Genomic DNA, 22,233 nt, shown 5'->3' on the forward strand with positions numbered 1-22,233 from the left:
TCTGCAATGACACTAGAATTCTAGGAAAATACTGCATTATGGGGAAACATACATGCCAATGTGCTTAAAATCTGCACTAGCAGATGTAAATCTTTTTTTCTTAGGTTTTACAAATACCTATATTAAGAATAGGGTTGCCACCTGCCCAGTTTTGATCTGAACAGTCCAGTTTTTGGGAGGGCTGTCCGGGGCAAAACTCCCAGCACGGTTTTCCAAATTAGGGAAATTAGGCTGGACTCATTACACTGAGGCTGTGATTGCCCAATACTATGTCATAACCCTGCCCAAAGTCACCCATTCCACCCCTCATGAAGTCACTGCTGGACCCCCACAGGGTTTCCTACAGTTGGAAAGAGGCAACCCTAATTAAAATGTAAGTCTTTACATTATATTGGCTATTTTGCATGGCCAATTTCAACTAATCTATGAATTCTAGGAACCAGATTTTAGATCTAATAAGGTCAATAATTTGTAATGAGCACTGCACTAAGGTGCTGGGTGTTTAATCATGATATTCATCAGATAAACTAAGTATAATGATAGTCTCGTAATAATAGTGGACTCCTATTTAGAACATATTAGAAATTTGTAACTTCCAGAGCATGTCAGAATAATATGCTAGACAAGAATGATTTGTCCACAATCCATTCAGACTTAGACTATGCACATCAGCAGGGGCTGAGCTCCCGAAGGCACATACATTACTTATCTTGCCCAAAAGCAATCCTGTCCTGATGTCACATGCTACTGCTTGTCTAGTTGCTGTTTTAGCTGGAAGTGTTGCCAAACTGCATTGTGTCCAAAAATGATTGCTGCTTCAAGACACGGGAATGCTAATGAACGAGGCTGAGCGAAACGTGCGTGGCATCTGATGTTAATAATATATGTATGTATGTATAGACTTCCATGAAATGCAGGACAATCTGAAACCTTCACAAGGACAGTTGCAGATAAAGAGGTCCTGCTGATACTCTGTGCTCAGTGATTCTGATGAACAATATTATTTTTAAACGTGGCAATAAATAATCAGAACACTCTGATCTGTGCCAGTTTCAGCACATGGGCTGTCAACTGCTGGCAGAGAATGATTAGTTGTTAATCTCACAGTCATTTTGGTTTAAAAGGAAAAAGCCCTTATTTAGGCTGAGATATGCTAATGGAAAAGCCCCAAAATCCAACCCTCCTGCCCCCCCCCCATGTCCTTTCATCAAAAAACACCCGGCAGCACCACTGTTAAGATTAGAGTCTGCAGCGAAATGGATCCTATAGTCCCAGGCTGGAGAACTAAAGGAACAAAAAGGTTACTAAAAATTAGTGTTATACTAAATACAGTGGAAATAGCTTAAATTATTTATTTTGCACACGCAAAATGACTTCTAATCATATTTGCATAAACATGCATACATATAGCTTTTGGTCTACATTTTGATGCCTGAAACCATAGGGAGGTGTGGAAAGTGAGTACTTCTCATCACAAAGAACATCCATACTGCAACTACAGAGCTGTCAACTTTTAAAAATTGGTTACCGGGGGACTTGCGGTGCCGAAAATGTCAGGGGTCCCTGACATAAGCAGAAATGATGTCACGCACCTGCACAGAACCTCTTCTAAAGCAACAGAAACAATCATGCGCCTGAACACATCGCTCTGCTGACGTCACTAAAAATGGTCTGTGCATGCGCACATCAGATTTTTGTTGTCAAATTGTGCAAAATCGTCGTTGGGGCTTGGGGGAATGTGTTACATGGACGGGGGACAAGGGGACACAACCTAATATCTGGTAACTTCCAATAAAATCGGGGGAGTTGACAGCTCTGCAACTAGGGTTATCACCCAGCCTAGCCAGTAAAACACCCACCCAGGCCATTATTAGAAATTTAATGGCAATATGGCCCCCCTTTACATTTTGGTCCCCCCTTTTGTAACAGCCCCCAGCCAGCTGATTGGAAAAGGTGGCAACCCTAACCATAACTAGTGGATGGTTATTTTAAAACCACCATGGTGTTGGTTTATGTGCCCGTGTTTAGTATTTAGTAGCAGAAACACAGGGGGCATCCAGACACTCAAGAAACTCCACAATGGTCACCGAAAATAGTATAAAAAATATTTTTTTATTGTAGACTGGTTTAAAAAAGGATCAATATCTCCATTGGCCCTTTCATCGTGTTTCGTGCCCCCCCTGTTTCTGCCATTGCTTTATCTGCTACCTAAGCTGAGGGTCTGGGGCTGGTGCACCCGGACCTCCTGATCTACTCGGTGAGTGCTTTAGACTTTGAGTCCTATGCTCCTATCTGTTGTTCCTGTGTTTAGTAGCCCTAGGTGTCTTGTTACCGATAAAAATTATGGAATAGATGAGCTGTGGTTATCGAATACAAAATTATTTTCAGAAATACTAGCCCTTTTGCATTATTTATTTTTGGGCAAATCCTTATGCATTCAGCTAAATCAAATCTACACTCTTAAAGCAGTGGTTCCCAAACTTTGGGGCTGATACCTCTGGGAGGACTGAAGCAGTGGCAGTAGTGGTCAGCTTCAGTACCAGTTAAGGTACAATTTGGGGGAGAATGCCTGCTCTCCTAGATACACCCAAAAGCCTAACTTGAAGAACATTTAGGGTATGATTGAGGTTTATGTAGTTGCTGGGGGACAGCAACTACATATTACTGTATGTAGTTGTGTCCTATATATATTTGTAACTATGGCTGATACTTTCTAGTATCTATGGACTTCCAATGAGACTTAAACAAAAAGATTTTGGCAACCACTGCCTTGAAGTCATGTAAAAATGAATATGGTCAAAAATGCCATATTTTATATACTGAACTTATTGCACCAGCCTAAAGTTTCAGCTTGTCAATAGCAGCAATGATCCAGGACTTCAAACTTGTCACAGGGGGTCACCATCTTGGAAAGTGTCTGTGAGCAGCTGTTGAGAAGCTGTTGAGAAGATAAGCTTAGGGGTCGTTGCATATTATCAAGCACAAAATGAGGTTGGCCTGTAATATAAGCTGATGCTACAGGGCTGATTATTAAATTCTGATGCTAATTGCACTGGTTTCTGTGCTGCCATGTAGTAATTATCTGTATTAATTACTAATCAGCCCTGTATTGTGATATTTATATGATATATATTGAGTATATTGTGAGTTGGTCCCTAAGCTCAGAAAGTGACAGCAGCACAGAGTATGTGCTGTGAATCAGCAGAAAAGAAGATGGGGAGCTACTGGGGCATCTTTGGAGACACAGATCTTTACTGCTAAAGGGCTGTGGTTGCCTTGGTCTGGTACAGAAGCCCAAGACATAATGACATAATGTATGTTACATACTTCTTTAGTTAGGTTTTAGTTCTCCTTTAAGGCAATTGATGCAACAGATTTTGCTCAAAATTGAATCCTGGTACTGGGACAATTTTTTTTGTGAGTGATTCACTATTTGAAAAAAATTTATGGATTTGGTGCATCCCTGCAGATCTCATCATATATAATATATAATGCCAGAACATGTCGCTCTAAAACCTGTATCAGCCTTAATGGTGACTTCTAAGATGTGCCAACTCCCCATGCCATAGGCACTAATGCACCCCCATACCAGCACAGATGCTGGCTTTTGTACTTTGCGCAGATAACAAACCGGATGATCCTTTTCTTCTTTACCCAGGAGGACGCAGCATCCATGATTTCCAAAAAGAATTGAAAATTTTGATTTGTCAGACCACAGGACAGTTTTCCACTTCACCTATGAGCTTAAAGGAGAATTCAACCCAAAAAACCCTACCCCCTACCCTACATAGACCCACCTCCACCCCCCTAGCCTAGCTGTTACCCCGTGCAGATGCCCCGAAGTCTTTACTTACCCCTCCATGCAGATTCGGTCCAGCAGAGATCACGACAGCCATCTTCTTCTCTACGGTAATCTTTGGAATGACGCCGGCATAGCGGCGCATGGGCATTTGGAGCAATTTTCTGTTTAGCGACAACTGTGCATGCGCTGAAACTCGCGAAAATTGCAGAATCGCAGGTCTCAGTCCGAAGATTACCGAATCAGCTGAAGATCGCGCCCGTGAACTCCGCTGGACCTAATCTGCACAGAGAGGGCATTTGCCCGGGGTAGCAGCTAGGCTGGGGAGGGGGGATCTATGTAGGGTAGGGGGTAGGGATTTTTTAACTTCAGTTTAGTTCTCCTTTAAATGAGTTTGGGCCCAGGGAAGGTGGTGGTGTTTCTGGATCATGTTTATATTTGGTTTATCTTTGCATTTGTGGGTGCAGTGACGTACTGTGTTTACAGACAATGGCTTCAGGATTATTCCTGAACCCATGCACTGATTTCATATATGGAATATTGTCTTTTATTAATGTAGGGACTGGACTGGACTGGAGCCTGAAAAATCCCAAAGCCCAATGTAAGCTGTGGTTGTTGCTTGTGCTGTTGTTAAACTACAAGCCCCAGATTCACTCAACTCCTGTAGACAGTTAAAAAAAACGCTGAACAACACCCGGATGAACATGCCCGATTGCCGTAACATAAGAATACATCATTTATCAGCCTGATGTAAAGCTTTTTTTGTATTATAACAACACTCAGCATCAACGTCCCATTAATCCAAAGCTGGAACATCTCCACTTATCTGTCTGATACACGAGCCTGGGATAATAGTGAAAAGAGAAGGATCACAGTATCACCCACACAATCTGTGCTACTCTTGGCAAGAAGCAAGCACTTGGGGGCCTCCAGCACTTGCTTAACAATAACAGCTGCCTGACTAAGGACGACTGGAGCTCAAGTTCAGCAACAGATTGAGAGCTGCAGGTTCTCTACTCCAGCCATAGGGTTCTGTCTGTTTGATATCTGCAAAAATCTGTCTCTGACATTTATGTGAAGTGGGAACTTGAGTGTCATGTATAGTCAACTCTGCTGGCTTGCGTCTTGTGTCTTAACAAAATATTAAAGCCCGGGATTGCCCGGGATTCAGAGAACCCTTAGAAATAAACATTTTGTCCCTAATACAGATAGAAAAACAGTGATATAGATAAATGTGTAAACAGAACATTTGAATGTGTTTTTACTGCAAAACTTCTTCTGTAGGAAAGGAAGGAGTTAAGCAGTAAAGTGCTACCGGTTCTAGGCCGTTACCTCGGGATGAAGTTCAGTTGTACAGCTGTGTGATTAAGCATAGAAGCTGACACTAGTGTGCGTCATAAGTGTACGGCAAACGTGTTACTGTGTATGTGACTTGCATTTTCCATACACCCAGCGGATAAGCTGCAGGATTCTATCCCACTGTCAATGCTAATAAAGTCACTTGTGTCTGCAACCCTGCTTAACCCTGCTTGGGACATAGCTAAGCAAGCAGCTTACACTGCATCAGCTGAAAGAAACCAGCCCCAGCTCTAGATAATAACTATCGGCATTGTATTTACCTTTCTCCATTGAACCATACATCAAGGTTGGGTTACGTGTGGTCTCTAAATGCTGTTAAACTTCAACTGCCTGACCCCCCTTTAGACTTCTGGTGGGAGACTGGTAATTTTAGTTCAACAGCATCTGGAGGGCTGTATGTTGCTATCCTTGCAATACACAGTGGGTATACATGGCACAAGTGTTTTGGTATCACTTGGATTCACCAAACTTAGAGCAGTTGTACTTTCTCCACATCAGATCAAAATGATTTGAATTTAGCTGGCCATACAAACGAAGACCTTGTTGTCTGGTGCAGTGGTGGACCAAACTGAGTTTATCCAATTGTTTGCCTTGAAACATGGAATACATGGAACCTGTGCATTAAAATACAATTTTTCAGCCAGCCTAATTTGATATTCAGCTGATGCACAACTCATATCTAGCTGTAGTTATGAGACCATATGATCTTGTTATCCTAGACAGATTTGCAGTTGGTATGATTTGCAAGTATGTTGCGAATATTACCTGTAGTTGGCAGCTCCGGTCCACAAGCTGGGTTCTTCACTGTCTGGCGATGTGATCGGCTACAAACCAGAATGTCACTAGTCAGCTTTGGAATCTGTGGAAAAATAAGAATATAGGTTAAAAAAGCATTAAAATACAGTCTGTATATTAGAACATCTGGAAGCTGCCCAATCAAACCCTCATGCAACATATTCTGCAACTCACTTTTTCCAACAGTCCACTGTAGGACATCTTCAATGCAAAGCAAGATGAAGGACATAACGCAATAAACAGTTTCTGCCAGGCTATCAGTTTATCTAAGTGATCTTGTCAAGTGCCTTTGAAAAACAATTCGTACGATTTTTGGACCTTGTGTGGAGAGTCCCGACATTTTTTGTCCCATGGAGATCAGTCGTTTGGACGATCGGCCAGGTTAAAAGATTTCTGTCGGCTGCTGATAATATCACTGCGTGTATTGCCAATTGTATGATTTTCAGTGGGAGACTGTCACTAGCTTTTTTCGGACATAACTATCGTACGATTGCGGTCAGGGGCAGAACATCGGCTGATCTGTTCTTTTACTACTTTATTTAAAATGAAGGTTAGTGGCAGGTCGGGAGATGGGGAAGTCCAATCATTTGAATCCTCTTTGGCTCTATGGCCAGCTTAAGTCTTCCTAAGGTGGCCATACATGGATAGATCTGCTCGTTTGGCGAGGTCGCCAAACGAGCGGATCTCCCTCTGATATGCCCACCTTGAGGTGGGCAATATCGGGCAGATCCGATCGTGGGCCCTAGGGCCCACGATCGGATCCTAGCATTCGCAAACGGGCGGTCGGATCGCGGGACCGCATCAACGAAAAGATGCACCCGCGATCCGATGGGATTTTTAATCCCATCCGATCGAGATCTGGCCGACTTTCGGCCAGATCTCGATCGGGGAAGCCCGTCGGGGGCCCCCATACATGGGCCAATAAGCTGCCGACTTGGTCTGTCGGCAGCTTTTATCGGCCCGTGTATGGCCACCTTAACTCAAGCTGTGAAAAATGCACAAAGGCACAAACTGTGTTCCAAAGGCTACATAAATCCATTACATATTAATGTACAAAGACAAAATCTTTCCAGCAGATTCTCTAGTTTGCAATTAAACCAGAAGGCAACCAGGCCAACCAAAAATATCAGCATATGTCTTGTTCTTTCCTTGCATCTATTTCAGTCAAAGTCTCATAGTACACTGAAAAAAAGCTGTCTTGTTCCTTCAAATCTGGCCAAATGCATTGCTTTATCAAGAAATGCCAATGTTAACTCTAAGTATTACAGAAAGGTGCATATAATTACAAGGCAGCACAAGCCCTACAGAAGAATCTTGCCATTGGAAACTTAGGCCGATTAAGAGGTACTGAGCTTTGATGTCCTAACACTGCTGGGATTAAAAGTGGCTGAGGTCTGGTCCCAACCAGTAAGTAGGATCACAAGGGTTTGCTTTACCCTGAGCACCACTTATATTACACGTCGCTGGTTATTTATGAAACTGTATTGAAAATGACATGGGAGAAAAGTGCTCCACAAAAATCTAGGGCAAAGACTGCAGCAAATTATAGCTGCACAGCATCAACATGGTGCATACTATTACCCATATTATAATCCTGTCTCTTAGACTGATAGATCTCGGGGGCAACAGAGAAGGAAAATTTCCATCACAGTTTAATAATAGTCTATTTCTAGGTGAGTCTCCTATTTATAGTATTCAGGTCTCCTTTTCACACTGCATAATTGCACTTACATATTATTAGAAGGATGCCAGCCTCCTTTGCCATATTGTGTTGTATTTGTTCAGACACCCTCATCAACAATATTAATCTTTTATTTGAGAGGGGCCTTACCAATCTATATGTTCTATTGACCACCTGTGGGCAGATTTATACTTATATCTCTCCTAATCCAATGATATTAATATGAAGTCCTCCATCTGCTGCTGTGAAAGCCTCTACTCTTTTGGCATGGGTTTCCACTAGATTTTGGAATATTGCTGATGGACTTGCATTCAACCACAATAAGATTAATGAGGTCGGGCTCTGATCAGACCTGGATCACAGGTGGTGGTTCAATTAATTCCACCGGAGTTCAGTTGGGTTAAGGGCATGTCTGTGAAGGACAGTCAAGTTTTCCTATTTTCCTCTCAGCAAACCCATTTTTATACTTTTTGCACTGGAGCATTGCTAGGCAGAAACTGAAAAGGGTCTTCCACAAAATCAGAATCACAGAATTGTCAAGAATATTGTATAATTATATGATGTAGTGGCACTGGTGTCAGCAATGACAGTTTTGGCTTAAATAGCCAGCTCCAGTAGTTAGATGAGGTGTCCACGTACTTTTAGCCAAATATAATGTATATAGGAAACAGCATCGGCCTTAAAGGAGAAGGAAAGGCTAAAATTTAGTAAGCTTTATCAGAAAGGCCTATATAAATACACCAGTAAACACTCAAAGTAATTCTGCTCTAAGTCAAAAGAAACTCAACATTTCTTTCCTTCTATTGTGTACACATGGGCTTCTGTTTCAGACTTCCTGTTTTCATCTTAAATCTCCAGGGCTAGGGCTTGAGCATGCTCAGTTTGCTCCTCTATCCCTCCCTTCGCCCCTCCCTGCTGTAATCTGATCCCAGAGTTATGAGTAGGGAGAGACTCCGGCAGGAATCGATGTCACAATAAGCTAACATTGCTGCCATCCTAAACAAACAGAGAGAGCTTCTAGAGCCGTTTATTCAGGTATGGTAAAGCATTATGCATAATAAATATAGTGTTATAGCTTGCACTATTGTGGATAATCTATTGGCAATAAACTGCTTCAGTAGCTTTCCTTCTCCTTTAAGGTCATGTGCAGTGTCGGACTGGCCCGGCGGGAAACCGGGAAAAAACCCGGTGGGCCCCGACCCTCGTGGGCCCCCACCGGGCCAGAACCCTTCTCTAGATATTTCCAATCGTGGGGAAAAAAAAATTTTCCGGCGATGCGCAGCGCCGCCAGCGCATACACGCCGAACGGCGCTCTTGCTCATACGCGCCAAGCGGCGGTGTTGCTGGCCCGACGCATCTTAGTAGGGGTGCAGGGGGCCGGAGGGGGGCCCCTGGACAGCAGTCCCGGTGGGCCCCGGGCCCCCCAGTCCGACCCTGGTCATGTGTTGTATTTTTTTGTCTAAGTTTCCACTATAGTCTCTAAGGTTTATTTATTCAAAGTAAAAATGCATCAACAGTCCACCAGTTCAAGCTTCCAATTCCACACAGAGCAGGCATTGCAAGTCTTTCTCCCACAGTGCATAGACCAATCTAATCCTAAACAAAGGTGTTTATGTCATATGGAGATTAAGTGACTGAAATACTGCTTTAATTTGATCAAAACTCAGAGACTCCCTGGAACTCTCTTCCTTCCCTTTGTGTACTGGAACAAGAGGGCTGTTACACAGTTGGGCACTTGTACAGAACTGAAATGTTGGCTTTGTGCCCTAATATTGGCACTTGTGCATTCAGAAAGCGAGTACTGGTAAATTCATAGAGTTTACAATCTACATCAGGGGTCCCCAACCTTTAATACCCATGAGTCCCATGCAAATCTAAAAAATATAAAAACTGTTGGGAAGCCACACATGCAAGAAAAGTGCTAGCCTGCAGGAGGCTGTGTTGGTGTAAAACTGTGCATTTATGCCTTCAAAACTTAAATTTAAACCAGGAATTTTCAAATGGACACTATGAAGCCACTGGGAGCAACATCAATGGGAGTTCACAAGGCACTGGTTGGGGTTCACTTGTCTACATTGTTGCCCTTGTGGAATAAGGATGGAACCGGACTTCCCCACCCCATATCAGTTCATTGAGAAAGCGTAAACACCAAAAAATGAAAGTGTTTTAAAGTAATGAAAATATCATGTACTGTTGCCCTGCACTGGTAAAACTGATGTGTTTGCTTCAGAAACACTACTATAGTTCACATAAATATATAACAGATAACAGTAGTGTTTCTGAAGCAAACACAGAAGTTGTACCAGTGCATGGTAACACTGCATTATATTTTTATTACTTTAACACGCTTTTATTTTTTGATGTTACTGTTCCTTTAAAAGCAGAAGGGCTAGTTATATTGTACCTGCTCAGCCTGGAGCACAGTGGATTCTTCAAACAGAAGACCTTCAGGGAAAAATGTCTTTATGTCACGGATGGCAGCCTGGTAGGAAGTGGAACCTAGATGACATAAACAGAAATGACATGGATAAGCATGAAAAGCAAGGGTAATGGGTGACAAATATGGTTCCCACAAGCTTTTCAATGTAATCTTCCTATTTTCTTAGCTGATGTAAAAGAATTAACAGAACAGTAATGCGTAACAAAAGTCATGTCGCATTAAAAGGTGTGCTACAAATGCTGAATATCCTCTCTTGCTTAAAATGCTCTTGATGTATTATCTTGTAGCCAGCTATTGGCCATTTTACTTTTACTGAAATTTAGGTCATGGCCAGATGTATGAACGGGCTACTCATGGATTACTGGATTCCCCTGCCTAACCCCTCACTAGATTTATGGTCGGAGAAATGTCACAGGGCGACCAGTATCAGAAATCATGCTACTGTGCAGAGCAGACAACACACTGTATAAACATTATACTGCAAAATAAACATACTGCAAGTGTCTCTGGGTAATTTTTCTGTATATTATATTTCTATTAATTATTGTACTCATTCTGGTACTTAACCTTTCATACTGCTGTTATCCTACACAGCCCTGCGTTGCCATTGGCTACTTCTCATTTACATGCAAATAGCATCCTCCAATTCATATCATGTCAGGAACCTTCTTATTTGCTTTCTTCCTAGGTTCTAATGGGGTAAACTGACGTCTTGCAGGGTCTGGCAGAGAAGCAGAGCGTGAGACAATCACTGAGTAATTCACCATTATTACAGTTATCCCCAGCAATTGGTCGCTAAGGGATACTGCACTACTAAAAAGTTCCCTGTCTATAGGCGCAACCTTTCCTATTAATGTGCAAGACATTATGGGAAAATTAGTCTTGCCTGAGCGGACTACTGCTATATTGTTTCAGTGGTACATGTAGTCAGAAGCAGCAATGCAGAATATAGTACATGATAGCCTGTCAACAGCAAACACATTAACAAATAAATTTAAAATCGTTGAAAAAATTATTTTATCAGGCAACTTTTAGGGGCAGATTTATTAAGGGTCGAATTGAAAATTCAAATTTTCAATTTTTTTATGGTGAAAACTGTCAAATTCGATTAGGGAGTTATCCAAACTTGATTAGAGTTCTTTTTAAAAAATTCTAATTCAATTTTTGAGATTTATCATGCTCTGGCCCTTCAAGAATTCAAATTTGACTATTCGTCACCTAAAACCTGCCGCATTGCTGTTTAAGTCAATGGTAAAGGCCCAGGGATCAATTTGGAGATGTTTGCAGCTTTCCTTTTTGGAGGAAACTCACAATTTTTGCTGTTGTTCCATGTACTTGCACCCATAGACTTGGGTGAACTGTGAGAATATCCTCTTCTTTCCACTAATTTCCTTTGTTCGACTATTGAATCTTAATTCAATGTGGTAGGGCTTATATTGGCTCTTTGTACCATCTTATTCTATTTTCTAAAACTCCCATAAACTCCCATAAATTTGAAATTCGACTAGTTAAAATGTATTAATAAAATCAAAATTTCTGTAATCACTGTAAAATGTCCAGTAAACATTCCAGCATCTGTATGGTGATGTATTTAATATCATTTCTTTTTGGGGACACAACAACACAAGACAACACCAATAAATTGATGAATACCAGGTCTGTCTGCCATAGTGGAGGGCAGTTGGAAATAAATAACCTTCTTTGTTGGATAGCAACAACTACTGCTTCGGCCTGAGCAGAGAGGATTTCATTTGCACTGACGAGAAAGGTTTGACTGCACTCAGAGTATTAGTAAGTGCATGCAGTCTGGCCCAGTGACAGAAATTAGGCTGATGATGCATAAAGTAGCCTCACAGGATTTGAGGGTGAAAAATTGGTTTTACCTTAGAGGGAAATGAGAGGAAATATGAAAAATGTGAGAATTCCTGGAACAATTTAGTGGCTTTAGAGTATGTTCCGAAACCTTCCAGTAAGAGGAGAAGGTTGCCTAAAACATTTCTCTTAGATGCCATAAACTAAAATCAGAAAATATGAAAACTTGACAAATAGGGTTTCTCAGAGCTAAACTAAAAATTAATCAGCTCTCATTATATATTTCCCTGTACTTGTCTGCTGGTTTGTCAATAAAAGTACACACAGGGAAGACAACATTATAACAAATAATAGTCAATAAATATGCAGCAATTAAGTGCCACATGGAAAAAGACACATTAGGAAGGAATTATAAAAACCTAGAGCATAGAATCTAAGTGGGTAGTTTAACATACAAGCACAAATAGGATGACAAAGTGCACAAAAGTTTGGGCATTGGCCCTTAAAGGAGAAGGAAAGCTACTGAGGCAGTTTATTGCCAATAGATTAGCTGCAATAGTGCAAGCTACAATGCTATATTTATTCTGTAGAATGTTTTACCATACCTGAGTAATAAGCTCTAGAAGCTCTCTCTGTTTGCTTAGGATAGCAGCTGCAGTATTAGCTTGGTGTGACATCACTTCCTGCCTGAGTCTCTCCCTGCTCACTCATAGCTCTGGGCTCAGATTACAGCAGGGAGGGGGGAAAGGGAGGAGAGAGGAGCAAACTGAGCATGCTCAAGCCCTAGCCCTGGAGGTTTAAGCTGAAGGCAGGAAGTCTGATACAGAAGCCCATGTGTACACAATAGAAGGAAAAGAATGCTGTGTTTCTTTTGACAGAGGACTCAAAGCAGCACTACTTTGAGGGTTTACTGGTATATTTAGGTGGACCTTTCTGATAAGGCTTACTTAGTTTTAACATTTCCTTTGCCTTTAAGTTGCAGGACTTTAGGTAGTGTTGAAGTGCTCCAGCAGGTAGGATCTGAGTTTGTTTTTGAAGGGGTCAGAGTGTGTTGCTTACGAAGAAACTGAGGGGTGAAATTCCAGAGGCAAGGAGCAGTGATATAGAAATGTTTAGGATGAGAGACAGTAGTGGGTGTGATGGTGTGAAAAGACAGTGGCTTTGAGAGGAGACAGCCAGGAACATACAGGGAGACAAGTAAGAAAATATAGTGAGGATCAGAGGAATAAGGGGGTTTTAATTGTTAGCAGAAGTGTTTTGCTTGCTATCTTTTGCTTTACAGGAAACTGTTATATGGATTTTACCAGGGGGTGAACAGGTTCCCTCTTAGGAGAGAGCAGGAGGATTCTAGGAGAGTGATTCTAGGGAGTTTGGGAGACAGGTTAGTAAGAGTAAGTAGTAGTCTTAGTAGGAAAGGAAAAGGATATGGATTAGTGTTTTAGCTCTTACTCATGAAATAAAGGGCAGAAATACTACAGAGGAAAAAGTGGCAGGTTTTGGCAGTGGCATTAATATGATTAGAGAAGGATAGGTATTGGTCAAAGATAACCTGAAAACAGTGTGCCAAATCAACAATTAATAGTCATGCCATCAATAGTAATATTAAAAGTATCAGAAAGGTCAGGTTTGGGTGGGAAGAGAATAAGCTCTGTTTTAGCTAGATTTAGTTTGAGATGTCATCGGTTCATCCAGGAGGAAATTGCTAGGAGGTAGCTAGAGATAGGTAGGTAGATATTTGGGACTGAATATCAGAGTCACAGTAAGTGGATTGCATATACATACCGTACATTCCATTCTGCACAGCACTGGTGCCATACTGAGCTCTCCACAGGAACTGGTCTTGAGCTCTGCACAGTTCTGGATCCTCTGGGCCCAATACATCCAGAAGCTTTAACACTGCACCTCGTCTCTGAAGGCAAAGAGCAAGGCAGGGGCCAGAGGTAAGGTAGTCACAGTGAGTCAGGCAAAGGGCTTCACTCTATGAGAAAGCAATGAGAGATAGAATATTATAAGAAAACAATGTAAGAGAATGACAGGGCCTCCCAAGCTAAAGTCCTTCAACTGTTTTTTTAGCTACAGCTTCCAGCATATCTCTCCATTAGTGGCTGTCAGGCATTTTCAGTTTAAGCCCCCACTGAATTCCATCCTTTGGTCACTGGCCCTTTGACTAATAACAAGGTTACAGATATACAGAAGTTTGGCATATAAGCCACCCAGTTATAGTTCCAATAATATATAGGCAGATAAGTGTTTACCCCAAATCCTGCTCTAACTGAACTTCAAGTTAGGCTTTCAAGTGTATCTAGGTCATCAAAGAAGAAATCTTCCCAAATCTTGTAGAATTACAAGGAAATGGGTTCTGTGAATAGGCTACTACCTTCTTAACATCTTCAGGGAGAATCTGACTGCACATCGCTGTAGTTAGAGATACTGGTTTCATTCCCACCAGAATGAACTTTTGTTGATGAACCTTATACAGGATCTTTCCAAGGGCAGAACTCCAGATCCTTGGCTTTAGGAGTAAAACTGTGTAGAGCACAGGCGGACCTGATGGGGAAAAACATTCTACATAAACCTTATCAAATGTAGATAACGTGAAGATGATGTAACAACCTCAGTGACTATCTGTTTGCACTCCCCCTTACATAAAGACCCTCCCATATCTTTAGGTTATCTTCTGTATGTTGCTTATTTGGAGAAGCAACGGGTATGGCCAGGAACTGAAACTGAAATTCAGCATGAGTAGGTTGACATCCAGTTGCATAACTAGATATTATTGGGTCCCATACCAATTTTTTTTCAGGCCCCCAAAATATCTAGAGGTTGACCTGTTTTACTAATAATTATTGAAATTGTATATGAATTAGTGCCTCATGGGGACCCTATACCTTCAGGGACCCCCTGCAGCTGCAGGGTCTGCTTCCTCTGTAGTTACACCCCTGTTGACATCTCTGTCTCAAGTCCCTCAGATGGACCTTTTAAAATGGCCCCTTAAGCTGGCCATTGACGCAAAGATCCGATCGTACGAATCGAGGATTTGTACGATTTTCGGACCATGTGTGGAGAGTCCCGACTTTTTTCGTCCGGCAGAGATCGGTCGTTTGGTCAATAGTACAGGTCAGAAAATTTCTGTCGGCTGCCGATAATATCTCTGCGTGCATTGCCGATCGTACGATTTTCAGTGAGAGACTGTTACTAGCTTTGTCAGACATAACTTTTGTACGATTGCTGTAGGCACAGAACATCGGCTCATCTGTTCTTTAACTACTTTATTTGATCTGAATGGTAAAACTTTGATCTGAATGGTTAGTGGCGGGTCGGGAGACGGGAAAGTCCAATCGTACGTTGATTCGTACGATCGGATGTTTGCGTCTGTGGCCTGCTTAATGTGCAAAATTCAGCAGCATACGAAGCAAAGTTCATAAACCAACTTGCTTTATCTAGAGTGGTAATACATGACTACATGCTGTTCGTGCATAAGCCACTATTGGTTCCTGTATTTTAGTTTATACCTTTATAAGCTCTGCTATTATTTTAAGGACCCTGAAGCTTGTAAAGCACAGTACATCCAGATCTAGAAGCTCACCTGACAGCATGTATGTAAATATGGATTCTGTTGTCCCTCTTCGATCTTCTGTACCTGCCAAATAACAGAAGAGGGTCTGGTAAGCACAAAGGGTACACCTGACCTTCCAGCACTGATATAAAAACCACGTTCCAAGTTTATATCATTCACCTACTGAGTGATGAATTGTGAGCTACAAATCAGTTTCTTTTTTGAAAGAAATTAACCAAAACAGGGTAGGCACCACACCAAGCACATAAAGAGGCATGAAGAATGGTATAATATCTAAAAAACAATAGATAATTTCATTCAGGGATATGCACCAGATTTAGGTGGAATATACAGTAGAGGTGTGTTATCCAGAAAGCTCGGGACCTGGGGTTTTCAGGGTAATTGATTTTTCTGTAATTTGGATCTTCATACCTTAAGTCTACTAGAAAATCATGTAAACATTAAATAAACCCAATAGTCTGGTTTGGAGTCCAATAAGGATTAATTATATCTTAATTAGGATCAAGTACAAGCTACTGTTTTATTATTATAGAGAAAAAGGGAATAGTTTTAAAAATTGGGATTGTTTGGATAAAATGGAGTCTATGGGAGACAGCCATTCCGTAATTCGGAGCTTTCTGGATAAAGGGTTTCCGGATAACTGATCCCACACCTGCAGAGTACATAACTTCTCACCTCCAGCTCTACAATTTATTCCAGTTGGGGGGATGTACATCAGACTTGAACGACTTTCTGGATCTGAGTCAGAGAAAAAAACAAAGGAGTTAAAAAAAAATAGAATTTGTTCTACAACAATCCAAAGAGATAAGTTATAAGCGCAGGTAAAATTATCAGTGAGAGGAGGATTTATAAAGCTGTTACAGAAACAGTAACCAGGTAGAGAAGAGTTATGGGCCTGTTAATGGAGGAGTTAGAACGCAGATATTAGGGTTCTGGTTCCCGGGGCTAAAGAATAATCAAGATAATCTATTGCTCAGACTAACCGAGGAAGATTTACTGGACATCTCTGAAGAGGATTTATGGATAAAAGCGTAGAACAGGATAGAATTAATTTGAGGAAGAATTACTGGGAGAATAAACAGAAGCAACAGTCACTGGGGAAAATGATTGAGAAGTGAGGCAGTAATTTTGTTCACCAATAAGGTCATATTAGAAATTAATTTGTAGTAAATTTTCTATTAAATGGTGTATTTCAAATCAATGGATCACATTTTATATTAAACAATTTCCAACTCAGTTTACTGGTATAGCAATTGCATGGGAATCTAGATTTAATCCTGGGATTAACATCAGATTTATCTCATAATGAGAAATGTCCCTATTTTCAGAAGACAGAATGGGGCGCAGGAAGGAAAGTGGTACACGAAAGGAAAATAATAGAAAGCTGCCTACCAGAAACCAGATCCCGGTCTGAAAATATAAGGGCTGCCTGCCGAAAAGCGATTTCAGGTGTAGCAGATGCAATGAGCTGAGGGTGCTCCATGCCTAAGGTGGGTGCCAGCTGTTTGATTGTATGCTGTAAAACAGCGAAGGCATTGGAACGGCGCAGGGCACACAGCAGGGCTGGATTAGAGATCAGGTGTTCTATGCTCCGTTGCCATGGACGGTCTCCCACTTCATATGGAGTGATTTCTTTGGCCTGGAGCCGGCTCAAACTGGGTAGCCACTTCAACCCCAAAAGTTCAAATCCGTCATGCACAGATCCTATGATACACAGGTATCAAGTTTACAACTATAAAATATTACAAATACATTGTGCAGTTTCATATAGTCAATATCTATTCAGTAGTAATTTGACAAAAGAGAAAGGGGACACTTCCATGATAAATCTGTATCAGTTAAAGGAAAACTATACCCCCAAACAATGTAGGTCTCTATAAAAAGATATTGCATAAAACAGCTCATATGTAAAATCCTGCTTCATGTAAATAAACCATTTTCATAATAATATACTTTTCTAGTAGTATGTGCCATTGGGTAATCATAAATAGAAAATTGCCATTTTAAAAAATAAGGGCCGCCCCCTGGGATCGTAGGATTCACTGTACTCACAAACATACCAACAAACCATACATGTTAGGTCACATGAGCCAATTAACAGACAGAGTTGTGTCTTTTGCTTCCACACTTCTTCCTGTTAGAGTTGAAGTATTTCTGGTCAGGTGATCTCTGAGGCAGCGTACAGACCATCATGAAATGGTGGCTCAAGGCAAGAGATGTAAAAGGGCAAGATTTACTTAAATATATATTCCAGTCTGGTAAGATTCTTTAATATGCCACTTAATATGATATAAACTATCTGTTGCTTAAGTGTTCATTTTGGGGGTATAGTTTTCCTTTAAGAGGTGGGGAACACAGCATTAGTCCCTTATCCAAAGGAAACAGTTCCGCTTGGGGTTTTCTTGAACCAGTGCACAACGTTATTGATCCAGAGTTGATTACCATTGTTCAGTAGGCTCAGCTGCAGCCCCATGTGACATCGGATCAGTTAAATCGGATTGAAAAATGCCCATCAAGTTCAACCCCCCAAATGAAACCCAGAATCCATACATACACCCCTTCATACCTTCACATACCCATATCTATACGAACTATAGATTTTAGTATGACAATAAAAGTGGATTCTTGTCCAAAAAATCATCGTCATTTGCTTGATAATTCAGGTGGGCAGTCCATAATCTCAAGTCCCATGAACAGATAAAGGGGTGGTTCACCTTGAACTTTTAGGGGCAGATTTATTAAGGTTCGAAGTGGAAATTCGAATTCGAATTTTCGAGTTGGATTTTTGTCAAAACTCACAAATTCTGGTTGGGAATAATCCAAACTTGAATTCGAATTTGAGATTTATCATACCTGGACTCTGGGAACAATTCAAATTCAACTATTCACCACCTTAAACCTCCCAAGTTCATGTAGAACTCAATGACAGAGGTCCAGTGATCCATTTGAAGATGTTAATAGCCTCGATTCGATTCGAGTTTTTGGGTCGGTAATATTTATATTTGAGTTTTAGAATACTGGATTTAGAGGTCATTCGAGGTAAAAGAAACTCTAACAATCGACCTTTGAGATAGCACCTTAGTATGTTATAGGACGGCTAATTCTAAGCAACTTTTTAATTGGCCTTCATTATTTCTTTTGAATAGTTTCTCAATTATTTGCGTTCTTTTTCTGATTCTCTCCAGCTTTTAAATGGGGGTCATTGTCCCCATTTAAAAAACAAATGCTCTGTAAGGCTACAAATGTATTTCTATTGCTACTTTTTATTACTCATCTTTCTATTCAGGCCTCTCCTATTCGTGTTCCAGTTTCTGATTCAAATCAATGCATGGTAGCTAGGGTATTTTGGACCCTAGCAACCAGATTGCTTTAACTGCAAGCTGCTGAGTAAAAAGCTAAATAACTTAAAAACCACAATCTCAGCGTATCACTCTCTACATTGTAATACAAGTTAATTTAAAGATAAACAACCCCTTTAATTGATCATCTTTTAGCAAATTTTTATTCTGTACTTCTTTGAAGAGGTTAAAAAGGAAAGGGGAAAATTACTCTTACGGCTATCCACTTATAATGCTGCCCTGAGAACCATTTCTCTGCTGTCAGGATTATTAGCGAAGATACAGCATCTGGCAATATATAAATTTATGTCACCGTTTTGATGACATTATATATGTGAATGCCATTAATTCAAAATTAAACCACTAAAAACTAATGAGGCAAACAATATTGGCAAAATAAAACAGTAAATGAGAAATCCTCTGGATGAGCAGTTTCCTGACGTAGGTACAATGTGCTGCTGGCTGCTCTGACAAGAGAATTATTTAAATCACATCACAAATCAAATGCTAGAAATGTCAGGTTCAAAATGGATCCATTATCTGCCAACGTTCACTCATAAAAATCTCATTAAGCTGTGGATCCATCTACTTTATTTTGTGTACGAGTGTGATCCAGTCCAGCCGAATTGCCTGGTTTGGATTGAGAAAACCAAAGCCTACTTGTGCAAAAGTCACCACTGAGTGGGGGGAGGAGAGAAATTGGCTAATTTTATTGCACAAAACAAGGAAGTAAAAAATGTTTACCCCTTCCCATCTCTAATTTGCATATGCAAATTAGGATTTGGATTCGGTTCGGTATTCAACCGAATCTTTCACGAAGGATTCGGGGGTTCGGCGGAATCCAAAATCGTGGATTCAGTGCCTCCCTAGGACTCTGATCACATTTCTGGGGGTTTTAGGGTCAAGTTTTATGTGTTTTGATAACGAAGGTGAACTGCAAGTCTCAATTCTCCCAAGTGCCCTGCTTATGTTAAATAGTTACAAATGTATAGAAGTGCAGCTGCCATGTATTCTGGGCTCTCTGCCAAAAGCCAATTAAGTTAGAAACTTTGTATCTTTTTCTGGCTGTTCAGTGCAGGTGATCAAAGAGAAAGTACGGACATTTCAGTAACAATCCGGAACTGTTGGCTGAGCTGTCAAAATTGGGTATGCCAATGATCAGAACAGTAGGGAGTGAACAGGAGAAATAAGGTTCCTCTTTGCTTTGTTTCACTGACTGATGAAAATTCTCCAACAGGGCAGGTCATCTTCAACCGACCAAGATTATCAGAAGGCCTACATGACTGGTTGTACACTAGTAATGTGCGGAAGCCTGCTGGACCCGCAGGCGGGTTCATGGCCGACACTCGCACAAAATATTTGGGCTGTGGGCAGGTGTGGGCCGAGCTCTTCCTTCTGATATTGCTGCCATCCCCGCTTGGGAGCGACCAGTGCCCCAACTTCCGTGTCAAGTTGCATCCGCCCCCTATATGACATCACAGATGGGTGCATGGCAGGGGTATATAAGGGAGCATACAACCGTGGGTTGGGACAGATGTGAGTCGGTTTAGGGTCGAATATGGGTCAAGAATCGAGGATTCTCATCCCGCACATCACTACTGTACAGACCCAGACTGTCAAACAGTATGGTCTTAATTGGCCACACTGAATAATCAGATCTGGGCATGTATAGCCGGCTTTAGGCTCACTATTCTAAATTATACCAATTAGGAAATGATAAAATATGATACTACCCCACAAGGAGAGAAAAATGAATGTACGTTTGTAGAAGCAATTTCATCTCCCATGAAATCCCATGAAAACATTAGCCTTGCCCTGTAACACTTCATCTTTGTCTAGCAATATATCCACACTGCATTATTTACTAAGGCTGGAAGAACAAGTCTGGTTTAAGTCTAGATTATTATAAGACAGCCACGGGCTAATAAGATGTGGTAGTTCAGCAACAGCTGGAGGCATGATGTACCGGACATCCTTAGCATAAATCCTACTTAGATCATCAGATGGAGTATGGTTATGTCAACTAATCTGTTGGTATGATAGAGCAATGCGATGCCTTCATTTGTACTGATACACCTTGTCATTGATAAATTGACTACAGATTAATGAAAAGGTATGCCAAAATATAACAGGAGAGGCTTCCACGAGATGATTTCTATGCTGTACTGCAAATCTCTCGAGAGAAGCCTAAAGAAAAACAACAGATTCCTGCCTGTGGGTGACCTGGAAGGAATATGAGTAATGGGGTACTGATGACAAGGTCTTGGTCTCATCAGGGACATGTAGAGGACATCCCTGGTCTATATATATCTGTGTCATCCCTACACTGCTTCTATAATGGCAGGAATCTGAACTATTAACAGATGCGCATATGGCTGGAAAATCTTATAGAGGAAAAGCCGAGGCTGCCATCTTGAGGTTTGTTCTCAGCAGATTCTGCTTCCCCTGAGGCCTGGCTTAGAGAATACAATGTCCTTCACATTGTGTTTGTTGACTCATTTCTAAAGAATTTGAAAAAACTGTAGCATAATTTAAACAAAGTTGTAAAATAGAACAAACATATCCATCCCCCGTGAAATGACAAATAATTAAAAGGGTACAGGGAAAGGCGCAGAAAGTAGAAAAAGAGAAAAGAAATGGCTGAGCATGTGACAGAAATAAGTCAGTTTTCCAAGAAATCATCTTAAGTCCCCAAAGAGCTAGAGCCACTAGTTTACTTCAAACACCCTTGGACATCCACGTGCTAGAAAACTGCTTTCTGGATGGGCAAGATATAATTATCCAGTTTCTTACAGAAAGAGAGAGAGATAGAGGAGACACTTCCAGCAGAATAACAACATTTTTATTTACCTGTATAGTACAGGTACTGGACTTGTCATCCAGAATGCTCGGGACCTGGGGTTTTACAGATAATGGATATTTCCGTAATTTGGATCTTCATGCTTTTAAGTCTACTAGAAAATCATGTACATCAAATGAACCCAATAGGCTGGTTTTGCTTAATTCTATCTTAGTTTGGATCAAGTACAAGCTACTGTTTTATTATTACAGACAAAAAGGAAATAATTTTCAAAAATGTGGATTATTTGAATAAAATGGAGTCTATGGGAGACAACCTTTCCATAGTTTAGAGCTTTCTGGATAATGGGTTTCCAGATAAAGGGTCCCATTTCTGTATAACGATTGTAGATGGCACAGTCTGGAGTACGGGTTTAGTTTGAAGCTGGCGCTACATAACAATCTTTGATGGATCAGCAAAACTGGTATGGCCAGTTGATTGTGTCCGTCTGTATCGCTCAGCAGACCAAGAGAACAAAATAAAAAAAAACTACTATGCTAAATTATTATTTGGTTTATCTGATACTTGCCACAGAACTCCCATTATTATCTATATCAGCTGTATTATCACCCTGCCAACTCAAGCAGTCGCTT

General features: G+C 40.9%; 1 protein-coding gene across 1 annotated transcript in view; it reads right to left on the bottom strand.

Annotated features, from left to right (window-relative positions):
• Positions 1 to 22,233, bottom strand: part of dnaaf8.L (dynein axonemal assembly factor 8 L homeolog) — a 73,825-nt gene that overhangs the window by 16,291 nt on the left and 35,301 nt on the right. Inside the window, exons 21-27 of the mRNA XM_018236523.2 lie at positions 16,856 to 17,167; positions 16,139 to 16,201; positions 15,473 to 15,526; positions 14,264 to 14,433; positions 13,669 to 13,864; positions 10,039 to 10,133; positions 5,924 to 6,017 (exon numbers count right to left, since the gene is read on the bottom strand). Of these exons, the coding sequence (XP_018092012.1) occupies positions 5,924 to 6,017; positions 10,039 to 10,133; positions 13,669 to 13,864; positions 14,264 to 14,433; positions 15,473 to 15,526; positions 16,139 to 16,201; positions 16,856 to 17,167 (984 nt within the window). The remainder of the gene's footprint in view (positions 1 to 5,923; positions 6,018 to 10,038; positions 10,134 to 13,668; positions 13,865 to 14,263; positions 14,434 to 15,472; positions 15,527 to 16,138; positions 16,202 to 16,855; positions 17,168 to 22,233) is intronic.

The sequence above is a fragment of the Xenopus laevis genome, chromosome 9_10L (assembly GCF_017654675.1).
Source record: "Xenopus laevis strain J_2021 chromosome 9_10L, Xenopus_laevis_v10.1, whole genome shotgun sequence".
Classification (NCBI taxonomy): Eukaryota; Metazoa; Chordata; class Amphibia; order Anura; family Pipidae; genus Xenopus; species Xenopus laevis.